This window comes from Cavia porcellus, unplaced genomic scaffold, assembly GCF_034190915.1.
Source record: "Cavia porcellus strain 051 isolate PalLab524CR breed Dunkin Hartley unplaced genomic scaffold, mCavPor4.1 scaffold_2, whole genome shotgun sequence".
NCBI classification, from domain to species: Eukaryota; Metazoa; Chordata; class Mammalia; order Rodentia; family Caviidae; genus Cavia; species Cavia porcellus.
Genome location: NW_026947485.1, coordinates 38,969,755 through 38,980,765, shown reverse-complemented (window position 1 = coordinate 38,980,765; position 11,011 = coordinate 38,969,755). Strand labels below are relative to the sequence as shown.

General features: G+C 45.0%; 1 protein-coding gene across 1 annotated transcript; it reads left to right on the top strand.

Annotated features, from left to right (window-relative positions):
- The first annotated feature begins 4,199 nt into the window (after positions 1 to 4,199).
- Positions 4,200 to 10,571, top strand: Smkr1 (small lysine rich protein 1). Its single transcript, XM_005006056.4, has 3 exons — positions 4,200 to 4,422; positions 5,971 to 6,051; positions 10,094 to 10,571. Exons 1-3 carry the CDS (start codon positions 4,420 to 4,422, stop codon positions 10,289 to 10,291), a joined length of 282 nt encoding a protein of 93 aa, XP_005006113.1. The 5' UTR covers positions 4,200 to 4,419; the 3' UTR covers positions 10,292 to 10,571.
- Positions 10,572 to 11,011: the final 440 nt, after the last annotated feature.

Sequence of the window (11,011 nt, the reverse complement as noted above, 5' to 3'; positions counted from 1 at the left end):
GGAGGCTGAGGCAGGAACACCACAAGCTGAAGCCCAGCCTGGGAAACTTAGTAAGACACTGTCTCAAAAATGAAGAATGTGCTTAGTGTGAAAATGCTGAATATCATGTCTAGTATTTAAAAAAGAAAAGAAAAATGTGCATGGCATATTTGATAAGTACAGCCAGATTTGCAAGATGGCCTGCAAAAATGTCCTCATAGGGGCTGGGAATTTAGCTCAGTGGCATAAGCACCTGCCTTGCAAGTGTGTGGTCATGAGTTCGATCCCCGGTACCAATAAAAAAGAAAAAGACAAAAAAAAAATGTCCTCATAATAACCAAATCTGCCCTCAGTAGCGCCTCACCTCCTGCAGGGAGCCAAGTTGAAGCCTTCTGCTTCTGGTCAAAGAACAGTTCTGCCACTGCAGTTGTCCTGATCACTAGATCATTTTATGCCCCCTCTGTCCCCAGCAAAGCATGCTTATATCTTTTATAGCAAGGTTTACTGGAAGACACTAAATTCATAAACCACTTTCACTTTCATTCTACCATATCACCTTTCCCAGGGAAACAAAACAAAAAAGAGCTGCCACGAATCACACAACTAATAAGCAATGAGGCCAAGATCTAACTGTACAACTTCGGTCCTTGATCTAGTGCACCTTCCCGGATAAGCTAGTGGTTAACAGTAAAACTGGACAGGCAGTGGGGCTCTGATTCTGCCTGAGAGGTCACTCTCTGACCTCATATGCAAGCCAGAACCAAACAGAAACTTTCACTCTGGCCATAGTGAAGTGATAAAGCCACGACACAGACATACCAAACCGCCTTATGGACACACTCCCTTAATGTTACCTTGTTTGCAGTGTTGAAAGATTAAAGTCTAGGCTGTCATGGTGGCAGATGCCTGTAATCCTAGTACTTAGGGAGCTGAAGCAGGAGGATCACCATGAGTCTGAGACCAGCCTGGGCTACATAGTGAGACCCTGTCTCCAAAAATAAAAGAAAGAAAAAGAAAAAAGTCTGGTCTAACATGATCAGGATCTCACAGGATGGGTTCATACAAGTGAATTCCCAAAAGATGCCCAGGCCTCATCACTGACAGTGACAGGCTTGTGAGTCAGATGAAGGGTGTGGCAGAGGCACCACTAGTGGTGGAGCCTGGGAGTAAGGGAGGGGACACAGAGGGGAGATGCCCCGGTGCAGGGAAAGATGGGCTGAGGAGTGAGCTCAAACAGGTCATTCTCTGTCACAGACATGGGATCATCCTGAGAGGGAGTTGCTAATGTCACTAGAGAGGCATCCTGAAAGGGTCAGCAAGAAGAATATGGGCCTGATGACTGGATTTGAGATCGGTCATCACTTGGGATTCACAGGTGGCAGACAGGCACATGCTGTGTGGTTACACTGAGGATGTCCCCAGATGCCTCGTACATGCGGGGCTTTAGGAGGTGGCAAGATGGGTGACTTGCTGTGGGAGGCAGGATCTGGTCAGAAGAGCTGGGTCACTGGGGTGTGACCTGGAAGTTTATGTCCCTTCCTGGCTCCTCTTCTCACTCTGCCTCCTGGCCACCATGCTCTGAGCAGCTTTCCTCCCCAGGGCCTTTCATCATGCTCTTCTCTTGCCAACCATGCACTGAAAACCTGGGCCAAAACAAATCTCTCCTCCTCCAAACTGCAGGTGTCAGGTACTGTACATCAGTGACAAAGACAGCTTGTGATGACTGAAGTCTGGATGAATAAGCACATTCGGGAAATGAGGGAGGAGATATGAGGGGAAATACCATGGACTGAGTGTGTCCTCTAGAATTCAGATATTGGAAGCTTAGTGGCAGTGTGGTCAGATTAAGAGATGGTAGGACCTTCAGCAGGTGGGGCCTCATGGGAGTTGGTTCAATCATTGGGGGCACAGACCTTGGAAAGGATTAAGATCATTCTCATGGGACCCAGAATTAGCTCTCTTAAGAACAGGTGCTATAAAACAGTGAGTCTTGGGGCTGGGGATTTAGCTCAGTAGCATAAGCACCTGCCTTGCAAGCAGGCAGTTGTGAGTTCGATCCCTGGTACCAATAAGAAGAAGAAGAAAAAAAAAAACAGTGACTCTCTCTGGACTTCCTGTCTTGTGACTACTCCTTCTTGAATGTGCCTGACCATGAAGCCATCCACCATTAGGTTATCACCTGTGGCCAGAATGATGGGGCTGCCTGATCTTTCCCTCTCCAAAAATGTGATTTAAATAAATGTTTTCTTTATAAAGAACCCAGTCTCAAGCACCTCATTATAACAATGAAAAACTACTCCAGGGCAGTGGCATCATTAATTAATGCTCAGAGTTCAATCAGAAGAAGTCACTGGGGCTGGCAGGATAAACTGAATTGTGAAAATTATTCCATTTCTTAAAATAAAAAGAAGAAAGAAAATTATTCCATTTCTATCACTGCTGTGGCAGCATACAATAATGAGCTTAAATAAAGTTGATTTTTGTGGAAGAGAAGTAAAAGACACTGTACCTAACTATGTGAGGTAAGAAGTGCCATACCAGAAGCCAGCCTAGGCCAAGTTTAATGGGTACAAAGTGTTGCTAGTGATTAATGAGATCTCAGAGACATACAGTCTGCCCAGGCTTGAAGGCTGAGCATGCTTCAGATGGCCAGAAGGGAGCATTCTGGATAGAGGATACACGAGCAAAGCTGAGAGCGTGACAGAACAGAGGATCCCAAAGATAGAGTGTGCAGGGCCAGCAAAAAAAAAAGCCAGAAAGGCAGACCAAACAGGACTATGATAAGCCAAAGTGCCATCCCAGGGAGTTCTTCCTTTGTAGGAAAGTCACAGACAGCTTTTGAAAACAAGCGAGACACTATTGTTTGTATCTGTGCTTTAGAGTACAGGTCAGAGCTCAGATGCCTAAGGTGCAGCATGGATGGTCAGAGGGCCCCTGCAATAGCCCAAGAAAGTGATGGTACCAGCCCAAACAGGGTGGTGATCCAGGGGAGAGGGAAATGGGACCAGGCAAGGAGTGATGGATGCCGCACTGAAGGTGTGAATCAGTCAGGAGCAGGCAGCACAGGCCAGAGACCTAAGGAAGTGGGAGGTGGCTCAGACAGGTGTCTATAGAGAGCTCCAGGTAGGAGAAAGAGGGGGCTCAAAGGTAGCAGTTCACAGCTGGGGTGCCTATACAGCTATAAATGCCATCATCCAAGAGAGAAGGATGCACATTTGCTAAGAGAAGTGTTTTATTTATTGACTTAAGATCTTACTTACAGTCGTCTGGTCTTAAACTCACTATGGAGCCCAGGGTAGACTCAAACCTGAGAGGTGAGCAGGCTTCAGATGGGCAAGGAGAGCGGCATTCTGGGTAGAGGACACGACATGAGTAAAGCTGCCTCGGCTTCCTGAATGCTGTTGAGAAGTGTTTTGGATGGAAAGGGCTGAGATTCCTAAGAGCTGAAGTTTTAAAATCACCTTATTGTCTGCTCTGGTTTGTACAAGTCCCCCACAGCCTCTTGCCTGCTTCTTGTCCTGATCTCAGCTTCTACTTTCCCTCCTCAGAGAGGCTTTTCCAAACACCAGGCTACGGGAGCTACCCAGGGGCTGGGGCCACTCAGTGGCAGAGCACTACCTAGCAAGTCCTGAGCGCCATACCTAGCTCGCAAAAACTCAAATGAAACCACCTGGCCGTCACATCAATGTGACATACCCACTGCACCCCACCGCAAAGCACTTGTCACTTGACTGTCGCGCGCTGTTTCGCCCCTCCTCTACCCCTTCAGCCCTTAAACATAAGAGCTCTGTCTCACGTCTGGCTCAGGTCTCACTTCCACAACCTAGGGGGCGTTCAACACAGGGCAGACACGTCACATCTGCTCGTTGAATAAAAAACGAGTGGCAAAAGTGAAAAAGAAACGAGAAACCTCTCCCCCGCCTGGCGGAAGCAGCTAAGACAAACTTGCAGCGCTGGAGGCAGAATCGTTCCCGGATTCAGACTTCCCACACCTCTCCGAGCCCGCAGCCCACCCTGTGCAAACATTTCCTGCAAGCTAGTCGCGTGTGGCTCCTCAGAGTCCCTACTTCAGTTTTTCACAGGCGCTCGTGGGGTCCCAGGCGGCCTCTCACAGAAGAGCTGAGCTCAAGACTGCAAGTCAGCCCTCGCGCCCAGCCGGCTCGCCGCTGTCCGTACAGGCCAAGGTTCGCCCCGCCCCCGTCGTCTCGGCAACGGTGAGCGACAGGTGCGCGCAGGCGCCGTTGGTGCGCGGGGCACGGCGGCCTCTGGGCGCGCGCTTCGGCGCGGCGTGGCACGCGGGGCTTCGCTGCTTGGCGCCGCTGTGATCACCTCAGTGCCCTCGGACCTCCGGGCGCCCGTTCCGGTCGGCAACTGATCTCCCCTGCGGCCGGGGTCGGGAGACGAGGCCACACGCTGCCGCGCGGTGGGACACAGGCGGCCATGGTAATCTTGCCCGCCGGACGGGGAGACTCCGGGGCTGACGCTGTAGGTGGGCGGGTCCGACCCGCTGAGCTGCGGAGGCCGGGGACCCAGTGGGGAGGACCCCGGGTCGCCTGTGGTTGCCGGCTAAGATGCGCCAGTGTGGGAAGAGGAATCCTCGCGGTGTGGAAGCCCAGGGCTGGGTACCGGACCTCCGGGAGCGCCCCCCCCCCCCCGGCTTCATCTGCCGCTGCCCTGTGGGAGTCTGCAGACTCCACAGGAGAAAGTAGCCGCGCGTGGTGGCGCCAGTAAACCCAAGCACTCTGGGAGACTGAGGATCGAAATTTCGAACCCAGCTTGAACAAGTTAGTGGTTTAACCAGACCCTTTCTCAAAAACCGAAAAGAAGGAGGACTCTGGGGATGAAACGCGGAGTTCAGTCCCCCAAAACAGGGATGGGGTAGAAAGTCTGCTCTGTTCCTCCCACCGAATTCACAAACATACCAGTCTCTCAGCCTTCACATTTGCGACCTCCTAGGTCCATTCTCCAATCTCTTGTATTTTATCTACCTATATATCTTTCCTGCTTAAGAAACCAAATAGACGTCCTGCAGTAGACCCATGTTCTAAAAGCTTCCTACACCTGATCCATCCGAAGCTATTGCTTTGTTTTGAGACAGGGTTGCACTGTGTAGTTTAAGGCTGGCCTTGAACTCACTTTGTAGCCCAGGCTGGTCTCAGACTTGTGATCCTCCTTCCTCCGTCTCCCAAGTACTAGTATCACAGATGTGCACCACCAGGCTCAGCTTGCTGTTCTTTTTAAGACTCAGCTCACAGCCAGGGATTTAGCTCAATAGGCATAAGCATTTTAGCTGAGCATGGTGGCTCACGCCTGTAATCCCAGCACTTGGGAGGCTGAGGCAAGAGGATCGTTGGAAGTTCGAGGCCAGCCTGGGTTACAAAGTAAGCTCAAGACCAGGCTAAACTGCATAGAGAGACCCTATCTCAAAAAGACAAAAAGACAAAAAAAAAAAAAAAAAAAAAAAAACCCTCACAAATCCCTCCTATTCCCTCTTGCTCAATTAAGTGCCGGTAGCCCTTTGAGCCTCAGTTTAAGGGGCTTTGCCTTGAAAGCCTTGCACCTTGCCCCATTCGATTGTGGTGTAGAAAGACATTTGGTAAGTCTCTATGGTCCTTCCAGTTCCTCAGTGTAGAAGTCCCAAGTACTCTTGATTTCAGTGGAGTTTTTCCAGAGTTACTTTATCTGGTGGGTACTGCTGTTTTCTTTCAGGACTGAGGGAATGGGAGCAGAATGGTTTACAAAGCCCTTTGAGTTAAGAGTTTCCCTCTGCTCCTCAGTTAGAGGTCCACCGTGGTAGTTAACAGTCTGCAGGCCTGACCTTGCCTGTCTTTCCCAACTAGCTCTTCCCGGTGGTCCCCTGGTTCCCAGCAGGCTGGCCATGCTGACCTTGTTTGCTTTCTTGGTTCCTTCAACTTTGTATTTTCAACTTCAGAGCCTTTTTGAGTTTGTTTGCCCTGCCTAGGAATTCTCCACCCTCTGCCCACTCTTCAGGGACCCTTCCCTGCTGTCCCTGTCCATCCTGTGCTGTCGTGTTGCCATGTACTCCTCGGCTCCTCCTTCCCAGCACAGTTGGTGAGTAAATGGTATTTGTGATTAGGTGACCGATACCTTTTCCCCTCAGTGGCCTGCCAGCATCACGAGCAAGTAACTCAGATCTGCTTTACTCTGCATCCAGTACAGGGCCTGGTACACTGCAGGTGCTTGTTAAATATTTGTTGCACAGATAAAGGAAGCATCTTGAAATCAATCCAGAAAGGCAGAAATCCATGTTTGTTTTCTAAATCCTTTCCTAGCATTGCATCTGAGTTGGAGTTTATTCATGAAATAAATATTTATTCATCTTTACTGTGTGCCAGATTTTGATCTAGAACAGGAAATTCAGTTAAAAAGTATAGACAAAGGATGGGGATTTAGCTCAGCAGCGTAAGCCCCTGCCTTGCAAGTACGGGTTCGTGAGTGAATCAATCCCTGGTACCAACAAAAAAAAAAGTATAGATAAAAACTCTGACTTGGAAAACAGAGAATAAATACATAAACAATCACTGTTAAATAGTGGAAAGTGCTTAAGGTAAGGAAACAGTAATACTGCAGGGAGGTTCTCAGGCGGGAAGACCATTGCTTGGATGGTCCTGGTTTACATTCATGTTAGTTGATGTGTCCTTATTTAGACAGTAAACTATATGGCCCCCCTCATTTTAGACAGAATAGTCACTGTGTCAGGTTTTTCTAGAGAGCAGAAGCCAGGTGGAAGAGAAGAACACAAATTATGTCCCTTTGACTGTGTATAAGGCCTTCTCTGAGAGAAGATTGTTAAGACTGGGTACTCGAAACAAGGCCAGAGCAGCCAGAGCCAAGTGAATTTGGCCAAGTTTAAGTTGAGACCTGTGTTCTGAGTCCCAGAACAGCCAAGAGCCAGCTGAAAGAATGGGAAGGGCCCAGAAACCACAGATGTTCACTCTGCTACCCTGTGACAGTTTACAGATTTATAAAGTATAATCAGTATGCAGAATTGGATAATCCCAGCATTCTGGGAGGCTGAGACAGGAGGATTGCTAGGAGTTTGAGGCCAGCCTGGGCTACAGAGTGAGCTCAAAGCCAGCCTGAAGTACATAGAGAAATCCTGCCTCAAAAAGAGAAAAATCTATACACAATAAATTGTATTTTCTTAAAATACTTAAAATGTACAATTTGATAAGTCTGACATTCATTTCAATTCATTCAGCCAGCACTGCTATTAAGGTAATAAATTTATCTGAGCATTATGGTGCACACTTGTAGTCCCAGCACTCTGGGAGGCTGAAGCAGGAGGATTGTAATCTCGAGCCCAGCCTGGGCAGTGTAGTGACTTACCAATCCTGTCTCAACAAAAAAATGTTTTTTAAAGAGAAATTTTGAAACGGGATAATTAGAGGGTAACAATGGTTAATACATTACTTGCTGTTATTTTTGGTTACTCAGAGTATGAGATACCTGCATTTAATCGTCCCAATAGTATTAACACAAACCTTTCTTTTCAATGAACTAAGAGAAATTAGTTTAACTATCATATATATACATATATATATATACATATATATATATATACACACACACACACACACACACACTTATATACATATGTATTTATATACATACATATTTATATACATACATTTCTTGGAGACAATACAATGTTTACACATGCAAGTCTGATTTATTTCACTTATAAGTATGGTCTCTAGTTGCATCCATTTACCTGTAAGTCTCAAGTTTGTCCTTTGTGACTGCTCCATTGTATAAAAATACCACATCTTTTTTATCCATCCCTCAGTTGATGGGCATTTAGGTTGTTTCCAAGATCTGGCTATTACATATTGTGCTGCTATAACTGTGGTATGATGTTTTTAATTCTTTTGGGAAGATACCCAGAAGGGGAATAGCTGGGTGGGATGGGACCCAGTCTTCCCATTTTAGTCTTAAGTTTTTGAGGAATCTCCATACTGATTTCCACAGTGGCTGCACCAGTTTACGCTCCCACCAACAGTGGAGAAGGGTTCCTTTTTCCCTAAAACCCCTTCAGCATTTGTTACTGGTTGATTTCTTGATAAATAGCCATTCTTTCAAAGGTGAGAGAGAATCTCAGAGTTGTTTTAATTTGCATCTCTCAGATGACCAATGGTACTGAACGTTTTTTCGCATATTTATTTGCTGTTTGTATTTCTTTATCTGAGAAGTATGTATTCATCTCAGATGCCCATTTTTGGATTGGGTCTTTAAATTTGGTAGGTCTTATTTTTTTGAGTTGCTCATCTGTTCTTGATAGTAATCCTTTGTATGAACAACAGCTGGCAAACATTTTTCCCCACATTGTGGGTTGTCTTTTCACTCTTTTGGTGACTTTTCTTGCTGTGCAAAAGCTTTCCAATAAGATGAGATCCCAGTTAGTGATTCTTTGTGATAGAGCCCGTGCCCTTGGGGTTTTAGTCATACAGTCTTTGCCTACACCAGTGTTTTCAAGAGTTTTTACCTTTTCTGTCTTCCAGCAGATTTAATATTTCTGTTTTAATATTCAGGTCTTTGATCCATTCTGAATTTGGTTTAGTGCATGGTGAAGCACTGTCTCAAAATTTAAAAAAAAATTGGAGATGTAGCTCCGTATGAAAGCCCTGGGTTCATCCTCAGTGCCCCCCACCAAGATAATAGACTTCCATCACCCCGAAAGTTTCCTTGTGTTCCTTTGTAGTCAGCCTTATCTTGCTCCACTATGCAGCCAGTGATCAGCTGGTTTCTGTCTCTACTTTATTATTTCTAGGATTTTATAGAGTTCAATACATAATATCATTTTGGGGTCTTATTTCTCGTACTTGTGTAATTTTTTAAAAATGTTTAAGACAGGATTTCACTTGTAGTTCAGGCTACCCTTGAACTATGGCAGTCCTCATGCCTCAGCCTCCCAAGTGCTGGGATTACAGAGTTAGATTACAGTTAGGACCCCAACACTCCCAACTATGCATAATTATTGTGATGATAAGCTTATATACTTGTGTTTCATAAATTGTACTTTTGGCATCATATCCAAGAAATCTTTGCCTGCCTTAAGGCCACAAAAATCTTCTCCTGTATTTTCTTCTAGTTTTATACTTTGATTTATGTCTAGGTGTATGATCCATTTTGAGGCAATCTTTTAATGTAATACAAATATTGATTTAGTTTTTTTTTTTTTTTTTTTGCAAATGGTTGTTCATTACAGAGCACCACATGTTGAAAGATTATCCTTGCTTCACTGAGAGCCTTTATACTTTTATTGAAAATAAGTTGTTCTTATATGTGTAGACCTGTTTCTGGACTTTTTATTCTGTTCCATTGATCGATTTAGCTCTTGACACCACTGCTATACTATCTTGATACTGCAGCTTTTCTAATAACCCTTGAAATAAGGTAGTGTTAGTGTTCCAACTTTTCCTTCTTCAAAGTCCCTTTTATTTCTATATGAATTTTAGAAACTTTTACAAAAACCAGAACTTTGAATAAAAATGTTGGACCTTCAATGCCTTTGCATTTCCATATAACTTTTAGAATCAGTTTGCCGATTTCTATAAAGAGATGAGAACTTTGAATAAAAATGTCAAATATTTATGTGATTTTTTGTTCTTAAACCTCTTTAGAGACACACATTCTCACACTCAGTGATATAGTTATTCCAGGTAGATCAAGTGTGATTGATAATACAAGAAAAATAAAGCTGCGGGACATCATTACACATGCCTATAATCCCAACACTTAGGAGGCTGAGGCAGAAGGATCTGTGAGACCAACCCGGACTATAAACTGAGTTCAAGGACAGCCTGAACTGCATAGCAAGACCCTGTCACAAGAATAAAACAGTAACAAAAATACCAGAATGCAACCAAGGGCACACCTAGCATTAGGTTGGGTCTCTTAGTAAAAGATGTTCAATAAACACTTGTCACATTGACAGCTTCCATTCCACGTGAACTTTTTGTTCTGGCTGTTTGGATTTTTTCCTTTTAGAACTTTTTTTTTTCCTTAAATACAATTTAGGGAATGTGAGAAATCATGTCAAACTTACAGAAATTAACCCCCCATCACGCTGCATTTGTATTTGTCTCAACAGCCAGGTAAAGGGAAGAAAGGCAAAGGCACAGGAAGGCCACACGGGAAGAAGCAGAAGAAGCCCGAGGTGGACATCCTGAGCCCGGCTGCCATGCTTAACCTGTACTACATCGCGCACAACGCAGCCGAGTGCCTGCACCTGCGAGGTTTCCGCTGGCCCGGTGCGCCCAAGGGGAAAAAGGGCAGGAACAAGACCTAGGAGGAGCGAGTTGAAGATAACAGGATGATGACTGCAAGCAAAATAGACTTTGCTGAAGAAATTTTGAAATGCAAGCTCAGTGTGCTTTTCAGTGGTAAATTAGGATTTAAAAATGCCTTTTACTTCTTCAGTTAACTCACGTATAACTAAGGAGAGTTTTTTTAAGGGTTAAGGGAAGTGAGTTTTGAGTAATCCCTACACTGTGTGGTGGAATTCATAGGACTTTTTAAAACTATCATCATAATTCTGTGTCAGAATTAAACGTTGCTCTGGCAAGGCAGTTCCAGTTTGCGCGAGTTGTTTTCTTTTGCAGAAGGGGTTTGTTATTGGAGAAGGCACAGCACATGCTTGGGCTTACCTTAAACAGCCCTCTCTTGGGTGCTGTTTTTTTGTTTTTGCTTTTCAAACCTTGGGCCTTGTGCATGCTAGGCAAGGCTTTCACCTTCCTTTGATTTGTTTTTTGAATGGAAAAAAATTTTTTGTTTCTTGAGATAAGATCTTGCTGAATAGTTCAAGATGGCCTTAAACTCACTATGTAACCCAAGCTGGTCTTGAACTCACAGCAATCTCCTTGCCTCAGCCTCCTAACTGCTGGGATTACAGCTGTGTACCACCACACGTGACCAGAAAGTATTTTCTCTCATTCTCTTTTTTTTTTAATTTTTGTTTTGTTTTGTTTTTTGGTACCAGGGATGTCATGACCCCACCCTTACCAGGCAA